The 22655-nt window shown below is 43.2% G+C and overlaps 1 protein-coding gene across 5 annotated transcripts; it reads right to left on the bottom strand.

The window, feature by feature from the left end:
- Positions 1–1637: 1637 nt before the first annotated feature.
- Positions 1638–21162, bottom strand: homer1b (homer scaffold protein 1b). Of its 5 annotated transcripts, XM_071482769.1 has the most exons (9): positions 20721–20860; positions 14975–15131; positions 12660–12791; positions 10423–10515; positions 7663–7811; positions 2620–2776; positions 2300–2410; positions 2100–2180; positions 1638–1967 (listed from the first exon to the last, which is right to left on the bottom strand). In XM_071482769.1, the coding sequence occupies exons 1-9, from the start codon at positions 20723–20725 to the stop codon at positions 1776–1778; spliced, it is 1077 nt and encodes a 358-aa protein (XP_071338870.1). In that variant the 5' UTR covers positions 20726–20860; the 3' UTR covers positions 1638–1775. The 5 variants fall into 5 exon arrangements, with proteins under 5 accessions (XP_071338870.1, XP_071338869.1, XP_071338868.1 ...); XM_071482768.1 differs by lacking the exon at positions 20721–20860 and having other exon boundaries at positions 14975–15415; XM_071482767.1 differs by lacking the exon at positions 20721–20860 and having other exon boundaries at positions 1638–2180; positions 14975–15415.
- Positions 21163–22655: the final 1493 nt, after the last annotated feature.

Raw genomic sequence — 22655 nt, forward strand, 5'->3', positions numbered from 1 at the left:
AACCGAGTACAGTTCTGTATTCACCCGTGAGGAGTGAAAATCGGTGGCCTGTTTCACTGAGGGTGGAGATTTCCGAACATGTAGATGACACTCTATAAGCCCTTCTCGATTCACTGCTTCGACTAGACAGGGCTGCCACACAGGTTCGCGGTCAACAGTAGTACACTTTCTGCTGGACATGGGGGATCAGCTGAGTTGCGTTTGACCTATCTGCATGAGTCCACTGAGTAGAGTACCTGATAGAGTTAGATAGAGGTGTCGTATAGAGCCTGTCTGGTATTGCTCAGTGTGTGTGTGTGTGTGTCTGTGTGTGTGTGTGTGAGTGTGTGTGTGTGTGAGAGAGTGTGTGCATGTCGGAGTGTGTGTGTGTGTGTGTGTGTGTGTGTGTAGGCCTTGATGTCCAAAACCAGGGTTTTTCTCTCACTGCACAAAACACACACACACACATACACACCTATTATATACAAACACGTGTCTGCTTATGTGTGCTTCAAAGGCACACATTATGTCAAAGGTCGGGCCTTGTTCAGAGACACACACCACACTGAGTTTGGCAGGAAGACAGGTCAGTTGTCTGAGACGGTGGAAGCAGTCTGGATACAGGAATTCTAATGTCAAATCTAAATCACGGGCACACGCCCTTTAAAATTTCTGTGTGGCATGACCAATGCCTCTGGAAGATTTAAATACTCATCTACCATATAGGATAATAAATAGGCTGTGGATACATAGCAGTCTCTCATTTTCGCTTAAGAAGGAAACCAAACTCCATTTCCAAGCAGCCTTGTGTGTCCAGGCTAGGGAGCAGCATTGATGTCATTCCAGGCCAATAGGTAAGACTGACTGGTGTGTTGAGAGCCGTCCTTTAGTTCTCTGTTTCCAGTGACACTCCGTTGGCAGCCCGAGCTCAATCGCAGGACTCTGTTCAGCACTTCTCTGTACAGTAAGTCACTTTGGATCAAAGCATCTGCTAGTTAGAGGACAATATTTTGGAGGGATTTGGCAGCTTTGGCGCAGTTCTCTGAGTCTTAACGGCAATTATTTCCACATGACTTTCAACATTCCCCCTGAGGGGGCAGTTTAGAGATGAAGAAAAGGGTGTGTGTGTGTGTGTGTGTGTGTATGTGTGTGTGTGTGTGTGTTTGTGTGTGTGCGAGTGTGTGTGAGTGTGTGTGTTTGTGTGTGTGTGTATGTGGGGGAGAGAGAGACATTGTGATGCTGCAGTCTGTGGTGCAGCTCTTCCAGTCAAACAGCAGATGGCACTGAGGCACAGTTCTCAACTCAAGTTAACTAAGTTGGAGTGTGTGTGTGTGTGAGTGCGTGTGTGTATGTATGTGAGTGCGTGTGTGTGTGTGTGAGTGTGTGTGTATGTATGTGAGTGTGTGTGTGTGTGTGTGAGTGTGTGGGTTGAGGGGTGCGGGCAGTAGCAGTGTGCTACAGCAGGCATCTCTATGACTGGACAGATCAATTCAACCAAGGTTACGCCTACACCAGCCAATCAGAAGGCAAGATGAGGTAGACCCTGTGTTGTCTTGAACTACAGGAGTGCCTGTGGTTGGTTGGAGTTTGATGCCAGCAAGGTAAAAACAGGGAATTAGCTGCCCTCTTTGAGCAAAATCAGAATGGGCAGTGCAGTGTCTCAGTTTTAGTGTGTGTCGGGTGTAGGAGGAAGGTGGGACATGATGGGTTGGATTGATGTGGGTGAGTTTGAGTTGGGGTTGTCAGGGTGTAAATTATCCTATGGCTCTGTCTGTGCAGATGAGGCAGCTCCGTCTCTAGCTGGCCTCCTCTATGAGCCGAGCCAAGGTGTCTCTGAGCTCCGTCAGCTCAAAGATCTTGCCGTCCAGCAGCTCCAGCAGCGTCCGCAGGCTCTTTCTGAAATTCTCTTGTTCCTCTTGGTTCTCCTCTAGCCGCTGCTCTGCACCCGCCAGCTGCTCCTCGAGTACCCGACTGCGCAGCTCCGTCTCCTGGAGAAAGAGCATTGTTGACATGTTTATGTTATTAGGTAGGCAGTCATTGTTTTTTTTGTTTTTTTGGTATAAATGAGATTTGCATTTGACAGAGGAAATATCACTTTTAGTTTGATTTCTTTCACTCACCTCAAGTTTCTGGGTAAGAGTGTCTTTTTGCTCCATCAGGTCATTCATGTTTTCCAGTTCTTCTTTCAACTTTTCCATTTCCTGGAGGACATTAAAACAGAATGAAAGGTGCATAAGCTATTACATTTCAAGGCAAGCCACCCCCCTTATTCTCTCTCCCTCTCTCTCTCTCTCTCTCTCTCACACACACACACACACACCTCTTCTTTATCCCTTAGTGTAGTTTCCAGCTCCTCTATGGTTTGGTTCAGTTCAGTCTTCTGGGATTTGATCGCTGGGGTTTGGTTGCTCTGGCACTCCAGCTCTGTCACCTAAAATGACAAAATGAACATCATGCTTCTGATCCATGGAGAGAGAGATGGTGCAACCGAAGCGACCTATCTTTTATTCTGAGAGTGGCTGTTTTTTACTCTTCCATCCTCTCATCTTGACTTCACACCAAACTTCCCCAACGATCACTCCTGTTTGATATGAATAAATTAATCACACATGAAAACAAGCAAGCATCCCCTTCCCTCACCCGTTTGTGTAGTCGCTCGGCCTCCTCCTGGTAGGCAGCCAGTTGTTGTTTCCACTGTTTGACGTTGGCTGTGGACTCCAGCAGAGCTGCCGTTAGCTTGGCATTGTTTCCCTTTAGTGCCTCCAGCTCAGCCTCCCAGTGTTTTGTCATGGCAGGGCTGTAGAACACACGGACATATCAGTTTACCGCAAACAGTAAAATAAGACGATAAGTGCTCATGTTTTAGTGGATGCAGTACACAATACAGTAAACTGTATATCTGAAAACTCATGAAGTCTGAATCTGCAACATCAAGTTGTGACTGTTGGGGTTTATTTCTAACAAGTCCTCAGACAAAATTACAGTCACAACCTTTATAGTTTTATAAGTAGCCAGTCAAATATCTCTCCATTCATCCATCCATCTAGCCAACCATTGATTATGAGATGATGGCAGTGTGTTCGTAGTCGTTTTGAGCCTCGGACCAGCCATCCATCTTTGCTCCAGTGCTGAAAGCTGACAAAGGCTGCAGGGGGCACTCAGACTGAAGGTCTGCACTTCTGGGCCACTAACTATGAAAGCAGCCGTCTGCCACATGAGTTGTAATCTGAGATTACATCCTCAGACTGGCTGGAGCCTAATCTGGTCCAGCTACTCACAGACCAGAGGATGAGATGAGAGATAAGGGAGAAGTGACTGAATGTGATTGAATTTCATGATGGAGAGGCGTGTGTTGGAGAAAAAGGCCGGAGGGAAAATAGAAAAACACTTGCATATGGGCTATGAAGTGGAATATTAGATATACTGTAAGTGTGAAGGAGAAATGCTTCTGCTGTGCATCTCCCCCGTTAGACATGACGATTACAGGCATTCGTTTAAGATTTACATAATGCCCACTCTGTCTCTCACATAATGTCTGCCTATGAGACACCTAAGCGTTGTCGAGTACTGACATCGAGTCAAGTACCTTTGAAAAGGAGCTCCTACTCCCACACACTCCACAGTAATTCCTCACTGCGGTGAAACAGATCCATATAAAAACACAAAAGGAAGCTCCGCTCGCTCAAGGAGTGCTGAGGGTCTGCGTTTGACCCATAACAATGTAGTTTTCAGTTTTGTTCCACCCCCTCACTGACCCACACACACACACACATTATATATGCTCACACACTGCAGCTGTACTCCACTATGCCATAACACCCACTTTGTGAAGTGTAAAAGAGAGAAAGCCCAGATCTAATTCACTCAGGACTCCCACGGCGCCTTCAGTTCTTACACAACAGCCACCCCCTCTGTGAGTGCAAGTGTGTCTGCGTGTGTGACGCATAGGAGGGAAACGACACTTCATCCTACACATGCACATACTAACTGACACACACATACACACACACATACACACATGGAGCGATGCTGTCACCAAGGCACGCAGCCCCGCCAATGTATAAACCTCACACACCAGCTCGGAGAGCAGGAGAGCAGGCGAGACGTCAAGATGTGAAGATGGAGACAGACGGAGAAAGCAAGGGAGAGTGACGGAGGGAGAATTGGAGAAGAGAAAAGAGTGAAAGATGTCCTGACATTGGTGTTCGTCTTCATTAAATATGAGGCTGGCTGAGAGGTTTAAGGAGGGCACCTGAGCACAGTTCTGGGTGAGGACAGCTGAAGGTGTATGAGACACACGGAGGGTAAGTTACCTGCTGCTGTGTCACTGAACTGCTGATTGTAAAGATGATGTGATCATTTACACAATAATTATTTATCATGAGGATTTTATCGGCTATTGATATTTTTCATTTGCTGATCATTATCTCATTTTGTTCTAATTTCACTTCCACTCATGCAAGAGCCAAATATGTGATGTTGAACTGCAGAAGCAATAAGTTCCTGTTTGTATCAGCTTGAAATTTTTTTTTTTCACTTTTTTTGGAATAAAATTCATTCAAATTCTCGAGGTCTGTATCTGGTACAGAGGATTGTATTGTTACAGAGTTATGTCTTTTCATCTGTTTCATGTGAGCAATATTCCTCCAAACAGAATGTGTCATGATGAGCATTTTTTTTTCGTGGGTGCAGGTTTTATTACATCTTATTTTGTTTCATTTATAATTTTATTGGTTTTGAATGTATTTTATATTATTTTTCTCTTAATTGAATTCTGAATTGTTTTGTGGTTTGGATATAACCTGTACACACTGCTAATACACCTTAACTCGTGAATAAAACATCAAAAGTCTGTTTTGTGTTTTACTACTTCACAATGTCAATCATAATTCTCCTCCCAGGCTCAATAAAGCTACCAAACACAAAGCGTAAACTTGTGTGACACAGAAGGTTTTTCTACAGCCGTCTGCCGTGTCCTGACCGCTGTGCTTTGTCAGGTAGGTTCCTCCTCCTCACAGAGCCCTTCAAGAAGCAGGGAGGCAGTGCAGTTGCCATGGCAGCACCGGAGGAACGGAGGCGCTTGTGGCACCCTGACGTATGACACCGGCACTGTCTCCGTTCACACAAGCCTACCACAAATCCACCGACAGACGCCTACATCCTCCAACACTAGGGGACCATTCACACAGAGCCTGGCCAGTCTCAACAAAAGGTCTTATACCACAGTGAAAACCATTCAAAACGAGTCCACTGCAGACCTGCCAAACACGCCTACATCCTGTGATATACAAAAAAAAAAAACCCTCTCACAGCCCTGCATACAGCTGTCTCTCATCCTCCTCTCTCTTCCTCTGCCCTCTGCACCCACGCATACCTGCCTACACAGCCCTGCTAAGCAGCAGTGTGGTGTACACGTTATGGAGATAGGTCATCATCTAATTCCAGACACATGGCAGAGAGACAAACCGAGACCATCATAGAGGTCTGGTGCAAAAAGACAGCAAAAAACCTGAGTGTGCAGGTGTGTCTCTACATGTGGGTTTGAACCTTCATGAAGCAGTATACAAGTAAACACATTCAAAATGCACTACAAACATTTTTATTCTTTTGTTTCAGCTACATGCTTACACACTGTTAAACAAATGGTCAGAAAATACATTTTGCCTGCAGTTTGAGGCACACGTGAGGCTGATGGAGCCACTTCAAAAGGTGATAGACATGTGAGATGAGCCACACAGTACGTACTAAACTGAAGAACTATGAATCATAGAGAGAACAGACAGAAAAAGAGAGGGTTATGCAGGAAAATATCTGGATGGTCCTTCCATCTACCCTCTCTCTACATATGGTTCTCCGAGAATATGAGACTGAAGCTTGCTTGTTATGTCCACGCTTGCTATTCCAAACGCTGAGAGTCGACCCCGTCTCCCACACATGCAGCATTAATAGACATATCAGCAGCAAAGCTGCAGCAGGCAGTGGGTGTCCTCTCTACAGCCTGCTCTCACTGCACAGATCTGTGTAGCCTTACAGAGTTCATGATGCAGAGGTAGGGATTTCTAAGCATTTACACTTGAGCTTGTCAAGGCTTTACAGTCTTTAACACATGAATAAAAACATATAGTGTCTCTACAGAGCTATAAAATTATCTTTAAATATTAAATATTAAAATGGGAGAGTTCTCCACTCAAACACCAAGAGTTAACCAAAAAAAGAATGATAATACATTAAGCGATTGAATGATATCTTTAATTAATAAGAATCGCAGCCAGAGAAGAATGAAAGCAGCACAAGTTACAGAGATTTTACAAATAAAAAGACCTGAGTGTACAGTCGACTACAAGTGACAGTATATAATAGGACAGAACATTTCCTCTCCTGAGAAAAAAAACACACCTCACTCACTCAAATGACTGAAACTGATTGTCGTCCTCCTCAGTTTATTTATTGTAGGGAGTGTGTTTGCAGTTGGTGCATTTCTACGTATCAGTGACTCATGTGCAGACCTTATACAATGCACCTCTCTCATTCTCTCTCTCCTCAATTTCTCTCTCTCTCACACACACACACACCCAGTCTCTCTCTCTCTCTCTCTTTCTGTCTTGGTCTTTCTCTGCCTCCCACTACCCACAGTATGTTATATAAGTCTTACATAAACACTTCATCGACACCTTTTCGGTGATGAACCTCATAGCCGCACCTCTTCAGAAAGCCATTAAACACAGCAAAAATATTTACATAGCACTTTGACCCTTTATCTTACATAATCTACTGTATATGAACCAGTACTGACAATAACAAGGAATATGAATTATCCATTTCGATAGTCAGCGTGCTAACAAGACAGAAAGACACCAGGAATGTATATAACAGTAGTGGTGCATGCATAGAGGTCACATACTCCGTAATGCATCCAGAAACATAAAAGTCAAAAGATTTGAATTTGCATTTAAAAAGATATTATTGCATCGCAGTAGGCAAACATTAAAATATAAATATATATGAGTTTCCTTGCCAAGCATTCTCAGATTGAACAAAATGAATAACTTAAATAATCCCTCATTCCAGAGGAACACTTAGTTACATCTTTTGCTGGTCCACGTGAATTGACAGTGTGTGAACGTCACTGATATATTTCAAGATAAAGTCCTGTCATTTTATTGCACCCATATCACTCCTCACTGGAGTTTTGACTTGCTGTTGTTACCTTATTTGTTAGCAGTTAGTAAACAGGTGAGTGCATCAGGTTTTGTAAAGAAGACCCTCCCTGTTGCTGACCTGTGGCCAGGCTCGTGTTTTTTCTGAACATTTGTGCCTGAACATTTTTTTGTTTTTGCGCAGTTATGATGTCGCAGTAGTCAGGACTTGTTATGACATCCCTATCAGAAAGAGCAGACCCGACAAGTCTTAAACTGCCCCCTAGGGAGGAAAAACACGAGAGAGCAGCGGTGAATAGAGGGAGTTCACTACCATGCTCACATGCAACATATACTGTGTGGGTGCACGCAGATGAAAAAAAAGACGTAGACGAAGAGAGATGTGTACTTCACAGCAAAACAGATAAAAAATAAAATAGTTGATCTATATTAGTCTTGGTTGTGTGAGATATGACTGCGACAGTGAGTGTATTTGCAGTAAACATGACAGCACGGGACAGTGACCACATCACGATGTGGGATGTACCTGTGTGTGAAGGCCAGTGCGTTCTGCGCCGGCTCGGGACGGGTGTCTGAGTTGGGAGTCGTGTCGCAGATTTCATCTGTGCCGTTGATGCTTTCCATGGGCGGAGTCACTGGGGTCAAAGGTGATGAGAGCTCACCTGCTGGAGACTCCTGCATGTGAAACAAAGTTGTTCAGCTGTTACTGTCTGAAAGTCATCAAATCATCAGTCAGACATCACTGAAATAATCATTTTATTACTATTCAGACCGATTCAGACATTTGTGGCATCCATAAATGAATATCTGTGTGATGCTCTAAAAAGTAATGATTGAACCTATAGTGAGTTCACAAAAGCTTTTACATCTGATACATTTTATAGTTCTTATTGGCGTCCGGTTGCTTTTTCCAGAGAAACAGCCTCAGGCGTACAGGAAATGGTGCATTCAACATTACCAAAAGCAGAGACAGTAATATGTTCAGATTCCAAGGAGGAAGAACTGGGTTGTAGTTAGCATGAGTAAAGATACACACCATGACTGTAATTTCAAAGACGAAATGGCACCACTTTAGGGCAGCAAATGAATGAATATTTTCATTATTGATTAACCTGTCTATTATATTATCTGATTAATCAATGAATAGTGTCCTCTGTATGACTTCAGCAGCCCAAGGTGATGTCTTCAAGTTGCTTGTGTTGTCAGCCCAACAGTCCAAAACCTAATGATATTCAATTCAAAATGTTTAAAAGACAAAACAGAAAAGCACCAAATCCTCTCGTGTGAGAAGCTTATCAAAGCTTATCTTGAGAGGGATTATCAACATTGTTGCTGATTTTCTGTCAACTAATTGTTTCAGCCCTACACCACTTACAGGAATGTACCTATAATTAGTAACTCAATTATAATTAACTTACATGTAATAATATAAAATGTATAATTATTAACTTGAGTGATCTCAATTGCCTCTTATTACCAGAGGTCCCAACAAGATAAAAACAAGAATCTCATAAATAAATCATCCTTCCCACATAAGAGTTGACATGAGAAATGATGGAGGTGTGTGTGTGTCTGTGTGTGTGTGTGCATTTGGGGATGCTGGGGATGCTGTCTCTCACACTGATAAAGCTCTTATTGCTTTGGTGCTAAAAATTTGTGCATCTTAGTGAGCAGTTCCACATGCCCATAGGCCATTAAATAGCTTACTATAGCGGTGGGAAATTGCAGAATAACAGATTAATGCTTATCTTTATATCCCATACAAGCGCAGAATTATAAGAGAGACAAATCATTTAGCTGTTGCTCATACATAAAACAAAGCTATTAAGACTCAGGGCTTGTGCACAATACAGTGGCACAATGACACTGCCTGTATGTCTCTAATGGACAAGCAGGAAGTGAGAGATAAGAGGAAGATTATGGCTGGTGTTACATTTTGCTCTCCACATTCATTAATATACCATTTAATATCTGTTCATGGTGCATTTCCACTGGGGTCTGGCCTACTGGGATCAGCATATAGTATTTAGCGCTGTGTTTTCTCATCTTGTTTTATCAGAACAATTCCTCTCTGATGTTTTTTTTTTTTTTTTTTAAGTTTATTTAGAGGAGGGACGAAAAGAGGGGATCTGGAGGTTACAATGAAAGCCAGCAGGCATGTGGGTGAAACACTGGCTTTCATTAATGAAACAGAGCCGACAGATTCAGTACACCGCTGCAGGCTTATAGCAGGAAGGCCGCAGCCTTTACAGTTACAATGCAATGCAGTCCCTCCAGTTCCACCAACTGTGATGCGGTGCTGGCCAGTGAACACGCAGCCTTCAACCCCTGATGAGAGCGAAGCTGTCCACTTGGCTTCATTAAAAAACATCCTCCCATGGGAAGCACAAGGTACTGTAGCATTTCAGCCCATGTGGGCCGCCGCATTAATAGTACAAGTAATAGGCTGCAGTACAGCGGGGGGCGGCTGCCCCTGCCTCCATAATGAACAGACGAGGACATGAAGCCTGTTAGCAGCCTTTAGATTAAAGAAGAGATTTCTCTGGGGATTCTCCTCTGAAACAAGCTAATTTTCTCTCAGATGCAGCTACACATGCCCTAAAACACTCTATTATTAGTTATTCCACACAAACAAATACCTAACATACAGGCTAATTATGTTCTCCAATTTACGGGAGTTCACAGACAGCTTTGTCTATTTTATGCATAGGGTTGATATATACAGAGAAATGCACCATATTGGTGAATATAATTTCAGGATTGTAATTTTTAACCTGAGTGTCAGGACCTTCCAGGGGGGTCATACAGTAGAGGAAGTAACTTAGTACATTTATTCAAGTACTGCACTTAAGTAGAATTTTGAGGTAGTTGTATTTCACTTGATTATTCCTCTTTTATGCCACTTTTCAGATGCAAATATTGTGCTTTTACTTGACTACATTTATTTGACAGATGTAATTACAGTTTTTTTATTTTAACTTTTTTGATTTAGAGGTTATATACAAAAGTGTATGCACAGGACTTTTCACAAGTATTTTACTTAAGAAAAGACTTGTTCAACAATGGCATCAACATTTTCAAAACATTTCCTACTTAAATTTATTTTCTATTATTTTCCGTATTTGCTTTTTCTTATGAGAATACGGGAAAATACTTGTTTGGTTGACCCATTCACCAGCTGTTCATTACACACAATGTGTCTGTGACAGGACGTCAGGAGTAGGCTGACAAGATCGTTGAGAGTTTCAGGGGGATGAAGGGGTAGATCAGTGTGCAGTGAATGTACCTGAGAGGGAGACGTGGCCATCTCCATCTTTTCTTGACTCTTCTCTTTAGCGAGGCGTGCTGCTTCTTTGTACTCTGCAAACTTCTCTGCAAACTGGACACAGAGGACAGATATCAGTTTGGACTGTAGTTCATGTGTACTGTGCTTTAATCTGTTCAGTAAAGCCATATGTGCACGGACACACACCCAAACACACACACACGCACACATACACACACACACACACACACACACACACACACACACACACACACACACACACACACAGATCAGTGTGTAATAGGTCAACTGTGAAGCCAGGGCAAGGATAGGGAGAAGCTGTTGCCAGTAACAACTCAGAGTAGAACTTAGAAAAGAAGGCCCCTTCCCATAATGCCTCAGCGGAAACGTGAGCTAACTAGGTCACCGTTAGTAACCTTTCTATCTGAGACATACACATGTGCATACACACACGACACACACACACCGAACAAAGCAGACGGTGCCACTTTGTTTTTGCTGGAATCAGAAGTTGTCAGTGGCTGAAGTTGATCTGTGGGGTTATTTTTGTCAAGAGCAAAGATACATCCACCGAGCCTGAAGAGGTAAGGTGAGCTCAGCTGAGGGGCTTTGGGCAAATATAAACCCACACAAGCACACATCCCCGATGTCCCTTTAGGGTGTGGTTCATCATTGACGCTACTCCCACAGCTTTACAGAGTAATTTAGCACACACAGTACTGCAGAGGGCTGAGTGGTGAGGAAATCAAATTGACAACTCTGTTGGAGCCGGTCTTGTATCTGCCATTGGTGGAACTGCAATGAGTAACTCAATATCATTTCACTTCAGTGCAATATAATAGCTCTGGTACAGTGATGTAAATGCATTGGTTCTCAGTGGAAGTGCTTTGGGAGTGTTGGCACTGCAGTTATCTGAGAGGTGAATCTGATTATTTCAACTTTAAACCAAAGAAAATAGCCTGTTAAAACTGCACATTTATACGCCTCAGACATAGTTCCTGTTACCAGTGTAATTACAGTGTAAATTAGTTAAGCCACAGATGCTTTAGCCGCAGACGTTTGGAAAATAGAAGAGTTTTCTTTAAAAAAAAAAGATAATTTCTACATTTATTGTTTTGTTCTCTCTTTGACAATCTCTTGTGACAATGATAATCAACAAAATTTTTAAAACAATCTACCCTTAGGTTACTACAAGCTTGATTTATTTAGTCTTATTGAGATTAATAAAGAAAGACAATTAATAGCGACATAATAATACAAATAATATATGCACAAGATCACTGGTAGCAAAAAATGGAATGGTCTCAATTGAGCAGAAGAGGCTAAGATATCTGACTTTTGGTCCCTAACTTGAAACCAGGCTAAAACTGAGATGACCCTGGTGACATCATCTGGGTTATTTTCTCAGACTTTATTTGGAAAGCTGCCTCCAGAGCCACAGAGGACATTATACAACTGTTTAGGTGGGTCATAATGTGAAAACTGGACCAAAGCGATGTAAACCAAAATAGCAAATTGTTGGAGTGCCACTTTAAACTCTGAAGCACTTTACCACTGGCTTCATCTGCCACAAGACCACATGTTATGAATGTCCAGTACATGAAACAGGACATGTGTTAAATATCAGGTACTGTTATCAGCCTCTTTATCCTTGCATTTCTGACACAGAGGGAACATCTACACTGCTGAGTTTGGTTCCAATATGTGTGTGTGTGTGTGTGTGTGTGTGTGTGTGTGTGTGTGTGTGTGTGTGTGTGTGTGTGTGTGTGTGTGTGTGTGTGTGTGTGTGTGCGTGTGTGCGTGCGTGTTATTCTGACAGTGGGAATGCTATGAGCCTCCCCGGTTCATGACAGAGTTTAATCATACTGCAGAGGAGAGAAACCACCACCTACTCTTTCTCTCTCTCTCTCTCTCTCTCTCTCTCTCTCTCTCTCTGTCTCTCACACACACACACACACACACAACCGAACACACACATATAAATAACTTTCATAAATACACACACACAGAAAAAAGCCTCATTAGGGCTAACTGCCAAGCAGATTCTACACTTTGTGAGAAACTATAGCAACTAGAGTAAAAAGAAAGTTGAAATGCCATCCTCTCTCAGGGACAGGGGGAGAAGAAGAAAAGAGAAGCCACTCTGTGACTGATGCTTAGAGGTTTACAGTAGATGTGGTTTGTGTGTGTGTGTGTGTGTGTGTGTGTGTGGATTAATGGGTGGATGGGGGTGGTACCTTGGATAGATGATGCTCAGTGGAGAATCCCAGGCCGTAGACAGTGTTAGCTCGACTGTCCGCCCACTGGCCAAACTTCTGTGAGGTCTTTGTGAACGTCATGTTGGGACTGATGGTGCTGTTGATTATTGCCTGCAGGACAAAGGCAACCCACTTATTATGTATTAAATTAACGTTATTACTGCAGTGTGTGTAATATGTGTGTGTGTGTGTGTGTGTGTGTGTGTGAGTGTACAGGAGAGAGACGGAGAGATGGAAAGAAGCTTTTTGTGTGTCTGAATAGAGATTATTTGCAAAACAAATCAGGGCTTCAGATGAGAGTATCAACAAATCACTATATCTTAACACACACATTAAAATCGCAGTCTACAGTTTTTCTCAATTGTGGGTGTCTCCAAACAATATTACAATAGTGCCAAAACAACTGGTCGATTAATCGATTAGTCATTTGATAGAAAATTTATTATAAAAAATTATGATGATCCATTTCAGATGTTTATTGAGAAAAATTGTCAAACAACTTCTCAAATCTGTTGTTTTTCTTTTTTCATATAAGTGTAAACTGAATATCTTTGGGTTTTGCACTGTTACTTGGACAAAACAGGGTCTTTGAATACATCACCTTGGGATGGGATGGGAAATTGGGATGAATTTTACATAGTTCTCTGACATTTTATAGACTAAACACAGTTACAAACTGTACATTTGTGTATGTGTATATTTGTATGTGTGAGAGACAGGGGAGGCCTGAGAAAAGCCTATCTAGCTTCTGCTCTACAGCAGTGCAGGCCCACCAACACAAAAACAACCATGCTTGGAAAGTGAACAGAGAGTTGCTGAGTTTGATTTTGAGAGCCTTCAGCATCAATAAGACTCAGCGGACAAGATGAAATCACAATGAAAACATACACATACACATGGAGGGATGGCAGAGAGGAATATAGAAACGTATATCTGATGAGGACAAACTGCAAAAAAAATGGCGGACATGGAAAAAGTAAATCATTAGTCGGCGAAAGTTTGAATACTCAGAGCTGTGAGTTAATGAACATCAGTGAGCTACACCGTTCCGCTGGGCGACATGTTTCTTCATTACCGAGAACACGGTTTGGTTTATTTTGAATCAGTCCCACACACAACATCCCGCTGTGGTAAATACTCACTGTAGCACCAAATCTGCCACTGAAAATAGTCCCCAACAATTGTATTATTTACTCCTATTTGAGTAATGTTTGCTCAGAACCACAGTGCCCAGCTGTTGCAGAAAACTGCTGACCCATTTGAAAAAATGAAAGTAGATATTTATGACTGGTTTCTGAAGATTTACATCCTCAGTAAGAACCAAGGGTGAGATCCTTTAATTTAGATGAATCATTACAGAAGGCTACATCTAAATCTTATATAATTCAACTTCCTTTGTTAAGTAACATTAATAGAAAACAAATTAATGGCTGATCAATTAGCAGTGTTGTGTAACAGCTGACATTCTGGTTGGCATCATTACATAATGATGAGTTTGGGAAGGGTAGCAGTCAGTGAGTGTGTGGCTTACACAATAGTTGAATTTAGTGATGATCTACTGTATCAATTGATTGCTGTATGATATGAGTTGGTTGCTAAATTGACCGTCACGCACACATGGCGAGCACTGAATGCAAACTCAGTGACTTCGCTTTGCTGCTGTCAGTCCATCACATTTTTCTGACCATTCACCTAACTTCACACTTTTCTGTCTTTGCCACTCTGGTTACATCTTCCACCGCACATCCTTTTCACTCTGTCATCTGTTTCTCTCATCTAACTTCACCCCTTCCGTCTCCATAACTGGTGGTTGTCCCCCACCAGTCCCTATGAAAAACTCGATTGCACCATGCCCAGCAGAAATATCCCTGCTGGATCGCTAACAAGAATATCCTGAGACGGTTAAGTGTGGACTCTCAGTGCAGACAGACATGTGCACTGACAAATACAGTAGTTGCATGCATAAACACGACGAAACATGAGCTGTCAGTCTTGGGACAGACTGCAACGCTGAGCTCTTTTAAGATGTGTTTGCACATTAGATTCCAGTGCAGAGCTTATTAACACCATTAATGCTCAGTAGATCACGGTGCCACTAAAATCTCCTGGAAGGCTGTTTGATGTGTGAAGAGGTGATTATACTGAAACATCTGGAACATCTTAATAAAACTATGTCAGCTGGCAGAAATTATAAATAACACGATGGATGTAGCAGGAGAGGTACAATTAAACCTATGTTGTGTGTGCAACGAGTTGTGCAAGGTGAACAGCAACCATCAGAATCAACCGCTCACCTTGGTGCCATCCAGGCTGATGATGCGGTAGACGTTGCGTGTGCTGTCGTAGAAATAGGAGACAGTGACGGCATGCTTACTGGTGGGCAGCCAGTTCTTCTTGGTGTTGGGGTCAATCTGGAAGACGTGGGCCCGTGTGCTGTAGATGGGCTGCTCCCTGAAGGGGACGAAGAAGAAGTGGTGAACCTCTTTGTGCCGCAACACCAACGTCTCACCAAACCCCCCACTGGCACCAAAGCTCCTGTTGCCCACAGGGGAGTCAGATCGCCCTGGCAACCGAATTACCACCTCGCCATCCTCCATAGTTACACCACAGAAAGGGAGGCTGTCAGAGGGCGTTATGTACACTCATAGTCTTGAATACATGGATAACAGGCTAACTGAACCTTCAAGCTATAGCAGTTCTTACATACACCTCAAGTCTACACCTCCTCTCATACATGATCTCTCTACACACACACACTAGATGCATGCAGCTATCCAGCAGAAACTCCTTTTTGTCTTTCTCTCTGTGTAAGGCAGCGTCGTCTCTCTCTGCTCTGATATGGGAATGCCTGCAGCACTGAGTGAGGGTCACACAGGGGAGCGCAGGGGGGGGGGAGGAGAGGGTTTAAGGCTAAATATAGACAGTAGGCCATGGTTAACTACCACAGACACACCCCACAGAGCTGCAGTTTCCACATACACACACACACACATACAATGCATTAACATTCACACACAATGACACAAGTGTGATGGAGTAATAAGTCTGTATTTATATGTGAGTGTATATGCGGATTTGTGCCTGTGTAGCTTAGATCAGCAGGTGATCAAAACTCCATGATGGATTCAGTTGAAATAACTTAATTCCTTATTGACCTCTGTTTGACACTCAAACCAGAGTTTAGATTCACCCCTATTTGCATTTGGGATTATATAAGAGCCATCTTTGTTTTTTGACCAACCGTACACCCGTCACTTATGCACAACCTACACTCTTCATCCATTTATCCCTCACTCTTCGGTTTGCTCTTCCAGTGCCCTCATATATTTCAGCATTGTTGGAGCTTCTTGGGTAGTAGCTACAGTCAGTACACACACACACACACACACACACACACACACACACACATACACACACACTCAAAGCGCAGGGTGCAGAGGGAGATATTCTGGGCTGGCAGTGCTGGCAGAGCAGGAGATAGAGAAGTGCTTACACTGCACTGAGGGGGTGATGGGGGACATCAAAGGCTTGCTGTATAAATTAATATTAAAATTCAGCAGCAGCACCCCTCCTGTGTGTGATTAGCCAAGACTGGGAAAGAAAGAAAAACATGGAGACCGGGAGAGAGAGAGAAAGAGAGAAAGGGAAGTTAGGGAGAGAAAGAAAATGATGGGGAATGTGAGGAGTATGGGAAGTCAGGGACTGAATCTGGGATGATTAATGCCGCTCCACAAAGCTGCTTGTGGAGTGCTCTGTGCGAATTATCATAATCATCGACAGCAGTGTAAGTGGCAGAACTGTGAGTCATTTCAACTCTCTCCCAGTACACATCACACAACCCCGGCCTGTCTGTATGATCTGTGCAATAGCCGCTTGGCAACTGGCATCGTTTTTCATTGCATAATTTGATGGAGCTGTGGCAAATTTTGTGCTTCTTCTTGCTTGATTGTGTGTGTACCAAACACAGCAATGTTCCTGTGCTTTGATTTTTACATGAATGCCCATGCCAAAGAGTTTTGTTCCAAAATGACACCCACCAGTTGTCAAAAAAAGCATTACCTACTCCTACAAGTAAACTTTTAAAAGATGGCACAATAAATGATAGAATGTGATGAAATGATGAAATGCTGCTCTCTTACAAAACAAGAATAAAAATCATTTCTATGTATATTTTCCTTCCTTAAGAGCAGGTGTCACCATAATCTGAAAGGTATCAGATCAATCAGACATGCTCCCACTACAGTGTTTTTTTTTACTGAGAGTCTGGTCTGAGCCTCACAGGGTTATTGGTTGTGGGATTGCATGGATTCAGAACATGTTGATCTTCTTGCACGCTAGCGATGAACTGCAGCACTAGCATGTAGGCTACATGACAGAGACATAGATTTAGCAACAGGGAGAAAGAAAAGAAAGAGAGAAAGCAGGGGGAAATGCCTTAAGATGCTGTCCAACGTCTGTCAGTGCATGAAACAAGTGTGTGGAGAGTGTGAATGTGAAAACAAGAGCTGCTCATCGCACCAAAAAGGGGAGGAAGGGGGGCATGGTCAGAGGAAGAAGAAAAAAGTAAGAGTACAAGCAGAGTGGTGCAAATGAGTGGTAAAGGAGAAAGTGTGGAGGAGGAGGAAGAAGAGGAGGAGGAAGAGGAGGAGGAGGTGTTTAGCATGCAGAGTGTACTGCGTGACACAAGGGCAGGTGATGGAACATGAATGTTAAAAACAGAGAGAAAGAGAGAGAGAGAGAGAGAGAGAGAGAGAGAGAGAGAGAGAGAGAGAGAGAGAGAAGGCAGGCAGGATGAGAGAGGGAGGGAGAGTGATGAAGTGAGAGAAGAAGGGGAGGATGAGGAGAACGTGGAGGAGGTGATGAATGTCGGAGAGGATAGAGCGCTGATGAATCCACCCGTCTTCCAGCAGGGGAAGATGGAGGGAGTGGGAAGCTCTAAACTGCTACACAGTGCGGTATAAACAATTCCATGAGCTATGGCTGTGTGCTGTTCACATCTGAACTTTCAGGAACGCAATGCAAGTGGATGGATGGATGGATGGTTACATTCAAGATGGCGGCCCGGCACTCTTCTATGCTGTACATTAATGAAGAGCTGCTAAACGGACTTTTGTTGTTTTATAACAATGACAGTAAATATCTATTCTATTATATTATATTTGTAACATTATGACCAATAGCTGTAGTTGGAGGCAGTTGGAGATCATTAGTCTGTGGAGCAAGACATTTTTTGACTGATATTGCCAAGATTTTATTCCACGTCAAATCAGAGTAGTTGCTTTCACACAGACATTAACTCAGTAGTAGAAACGTTTGGAAAACAGAAGACAGTGCCACAAAAAGTGGACTGATTTAAAGACAGATGCTCTAAGGTGCGTTCTTGTGAATTAAAGGGTCAATACACATAAATTACACAATTTTAAAAAAACCTCTGGGGGTATAGCCATCTTTTGATTTTATTTGCCTAGGTTTTGAGATGGTTCTGTCTCCACACAAGCACAATGGAGGTGAATGAAAACCATTCAACAGTCCCGTTTAGTCTTGGTAATCTACAGTCCTCATGGTGAAAAGTTTTCACCAGAGCTATTTTCTACTAAATAAGATCCCATGACAGTGATGTCTGTGGATTTTGTGGACTGTTATATGAAATCAAAAAGAAAAAACATGTGCAAAAAAGGTGTAGAATAAAAATATAAAACAAAAACTTGTTTTTTTTGTAATTATGGTGAGCTTAAAATCCTTAAAATATGTTACTTTCTAATATGTTAATACCTCAACTCTAGACATGTTAACACTGGTATTGATCTGTGAATAACACTGTACCAATGTCTACAGGGCATTTCACATGATCACACACACACACACACACACACACACACACACACACACACACACATGCATACACATGCATACACACACCTACACACACACACACACATCTGCAGTTCCAACAGGTGTTACCTATAGCGCCTCTTGTGCTTCAGGGGTTTGATGCACAGATGTGAACACTCAGTCTTGAGTCACAGTGTGTAACCAAACAGCTCACACACACACACAAACCCACACACACACACACACACCATTTTATACCACAAAATGCTGCATTTTATTTTCTACTTGAGTGTGTCCCCTTTAACTATGCAGCTGCCCCTCTTTCTGCAAACACCGACAGTGACACATAAGCATAATGAAACGGTTCATCTCAGGAGATCTCCCTCTCCCTCGCCACCTCCACGTCTCCTGAAGTCGTCCTTTGTTTCCAGAGTTTTTCATTAATTCAACAGAGGAGAGCTTGAAGGCAAGTAGATCATATTTAAGGTAGACAGAAGTCATTAATGAGAGAGCTCCCTGTTGCTCCGTCTACTTGGAGTGGCTTGGATGACCTGAGATGTGCCTGTAAACACATACACACACTCTTTCTCACACACCCACACAAAAAAGCAAAGACAAAGACAGGGAGAGGAACTGAGTCCATCTGTGCATTGATTGTATTTGCCCAAGGAAGTGAGAGCGCACCGGAGAGTGTTGATAGGCATCTCCAGTTCTCATCCAACACTAATGTTCTCCTCTGTGCCGTCACCATCAGAGCTGTAAGACGCTTGGTATTGAGCCACGAGGCCGGAAGTGAAATGTGACTCTATCTTGTCTGTGGCATTACTGCTAGACAGGCAGCCAGACAACAGATCTGATGTACGTTGTCATCTCATCTGCACCTGCCCATATTCAGACTTTAGTACACATGCTGTACTGTATGCAGCATGGTGCTGTCAATTGCAGTTTACAATTTATTCCATTGTGGATCAATTGAGTCATTGAGTCAGTTGCATAACAGTAAGTTAGTCACCAGTGAGGCAGAGCCCAGTGGAGAGCTGAAGCTGAGTGGGAGACTGCTGAATGATGTGTGCTGCCCACACTGTAGGAGGGCAGAGTGGGCGCCTGGGAAGCCTCCAGAGTATTGTAAATAGTTAATGCAGGAGTTTTGGCTGATGCCTTGAAATCGCACCATGCCTGTGCCATATTGTTAACCTCCTGCTGTGCAATTAATCACAATGAACTGCAGGAGACAGCTGTTAATGAACGGCAGGCTTGGTGGGGGAAATGGACCGCTGAGCTCAGGGTTAGGGGACATGCAAATGAGCAGTGCTGCGCACTAGGCAGATATTTCACTGATGGGTGCCTGTTGTTGAGGATGTGTAAGGCAGCGGTCACTGCGCTGCCATAGAGAGAGATAGTCACTTTCTGCTACTGGAGCCTTGTGCAGCATTCTAGCTACCGACATTAACCTTCCTCTGACATTATACTGTGCCCAAACCTTCTCCAGAGCCGGACCCGGAACAGGATGTACAGAACATCAGAGCACAGACCTCTGATGTTCTGAGATGCTGTTGTTACAAATGCCTTCTTTCCGAATTACATAACTGTCTATAATGTAGGTGGGGAGAAAACAGTGGGACAGAGAGACCTAGAAAACCAGCATCTTCATCCGCTCTCTCGTTGGTCTAAGGCCAAAATAAGGGATTGTGGAATAGTAAGGAATTTAAACTTTGCCTCATTTTGGTAAACACACCCAAAAATCTCCATAGGGCTCCCCGGTAGTCCCACTTTGAAAGCCACTGCAGATTAATCCACTGTTTTGATCCTAAAAGTTTGATGATGGCGGCAACTTCTGCACCAGCATTTGTGTGCCAGCATGGTGGTCCAAAAGTGTATTTCTGTTTCACCAAATTCTGAGGGGAGAGGCACAAGTTGCTTCATTCTCTGCCTGAGAATTTGTTGCTTTTGTGTGCAGCACATCGAGGCCATTAGAAGACCACTACTCTACCATATCCAGTGTGTCAGACAGCCCACCTGAGCTATGCATCCACCGTCACCCTCATGTTCAGACAGACAGATTTATACACCTAGGTCGCTATTTTGTTATGCGTGGTGTGGTTTCCATGGCAGGGAAGTTCATATCGTGTGAGGCGGCCGCAGCTGATATGAATGCAGAAAGGACGGAAAAGGAACTCAGTCAGCCTGTGGGATAAAAATCACACTTACCCCATTGTTGTGGTTGAAATGAAAGACGACACCTGACCACTGATCGTTTTTCGCTGGCAATAAAAACGAATCCCTCGGATTGGCTGCTGCGTATGAAGGTCTTCTCTCTACACGACAGCCTCCCCTTTATCACCGTCGGCGCTTCTGCAGGAATTTAATGACAACTGCTCCATTCCCCCTCCGCTGTCACCGCATGAATTCACACATACGTGTCGCTCTGCACATGGCACGGAAATCAGAGCTTCTTCTCCGGCTTTAGCGTTGAGCGTTTGGTGATGGAGCAGCAGCAGCAGCAGCAGCAGCAGCAGCAGCAGGAGCAGGAGCAGGAGCAGCGCTGTGGGAGATCCAGCGCAGAGTCCAGTGGAGATCCGACGGGCACCCTGCTGTTGTCGTGTAAATTACAGATCCTCGCTGAAAGGGTGGAGAAGTCCTGCTGCCTGAACTGGGAAAGACAACCCTCATTTAGCCAGATAACGCACAGCATCCCACTGTCCACCCGCGTCTCTCTCCCTCCCTCTCTCTCTCTCTCTCCCTCTCTCTCTCTCTCTCTCATTACCATAGGCTCACAGTCTACACCCCCACTCTCTCCCAGACTACAGTTATTTCACAGCTGTTCCACACATTCAGCGTTACGAGTGCATTTCTAATTTTTTAATGGAGCTCTTGTTCCTAGAGTCATCTTTTTTGCTTTCGCAACATCAAGTGATGCATTTTTTTTTTACTGATTCACCTGACAGACTCTGACTGGCCTTATCAATGCGGGTATTTAAAGTCGTTTGCATAGATGAAATTATTCTGCAGCTTCTATGTTGTAGCTGTTTTTGCTGCATATGTGCTTTATTGATCGAAGCCTATCCACAGACCCCCCCCCCCCCACACACAAACACCCTCCACATCAACCCACCCCACCCCACACCACCGCTCCACATCTGGCCGATGCATCCGTTTCCCTCCCACTCAGATCAGTGTCAGTATTGAACTGCCTACGTCACGACACCGTCCTCCGCAGTGACGTCACTCGGTGCTCAAGGGACTGATGCCATTTGATGTTTTGTTGTTTTATAAGAAGTTTGTTGGGAAGTTGCTGCTACTCGCCGAGAGCTTCAAGAAAATAACTATTCCGAGGCTGTAATATGTAATTTTCTACTTTAGTACCCACATTTTCTGAAATTACCAGCATCCCAATATGAGACTTTTGTTATTATGTCCAGTGAACAGGTCATTGCCTCTAACAGCTTAATTATAAACAACCCAATAAATAACCAAGCTCATGCTCCATGAGTTATTTGGGCTATTGTCTGTCAATAAATCAATTGTCTTTGGCAGCCTGCAAAACAGACACCGTGTGCTTTACACTTTACTCTAAAGTGACTGAATAATGCCCCGTTTATAAACATTTGTTATATTTATACATGTGATTTTTTCCATCTTCTGGTCTTGTACAGTGTTATTATTAGTCTGTGGGGGCTATTTCATGAGTTCTTGTTTTTTGTCATTTCTTATGAGCTCACTATAAGACTTATGTCAGCAAAATGGATTTATGGAAAATATCTTATTCTGAACCCTGTGGTTGTGAGAAAATTCCTCTGTTATGGAAGGCATCATCTAATGTAAATATGCTTCTGTGCCATGGCTCCAGACAGTCAATTTAAGAATAACCACAGGTACAAGACTCTGAGGAATCTCTGGTAAATGTCAGTCAGTCAATATAAATTTGATACATTTATAATTTTAGGTTACACATATAAGCCTAAAGCCCAGAACTCACAAAGCTAACACAGTAACATAAAAGTTCATGCAAAAATAAAATTAAAAAATATATATTTATTTGAGGCCCAGGCTCATGATATCAGTCTCATTTACTGTGTAGGTTTGTGTACACTTAATGTCCACTTCCAGTAATGATTGTCAGCCCTGCTGTTTTCACCATTCATA

This window comes from Trachinotus anak, unplaced genomic scaffold (assembly GCF_046630095.1).
Source record: "Trachinotus anak isolate AG129_WGS33_773 ecotype Australia unplaced genomic scaffold, CSIRO_AGI_Tana_v1 ptg000008l, whole genome shotgun sequence".
Classification (NCBI taxonomy): Eukaryota; Metazoa; Chordata; class Actinopteri; order Carangiformes; family Carangidae; genus Trachinotus; species Trachinotus anak.

Coding starts and splice junctions, on each gene's coding strand:
- homer1b (XM_071482767.1), bottom strand. CDS start 15,277: ATGGAGGATGGCGAGGTGGTAATTCGGTTGCCAGGGCGATCTGACTCC. Junction 10,516..12,659: donor CTGAGCATCATCTATCCAAG/GTACCACCCCCA, acceptor CTCTGTGTCCAG/TTTGCAGAGAAGTTTGCAGA. Junction 2,181..2,299: donor CACTAAGGGATAAAGAAGAG/GTGTGTGTGTGT, acceptor AATGTCCTCCAG/GAAATGGAAAAGTTGAAAGA.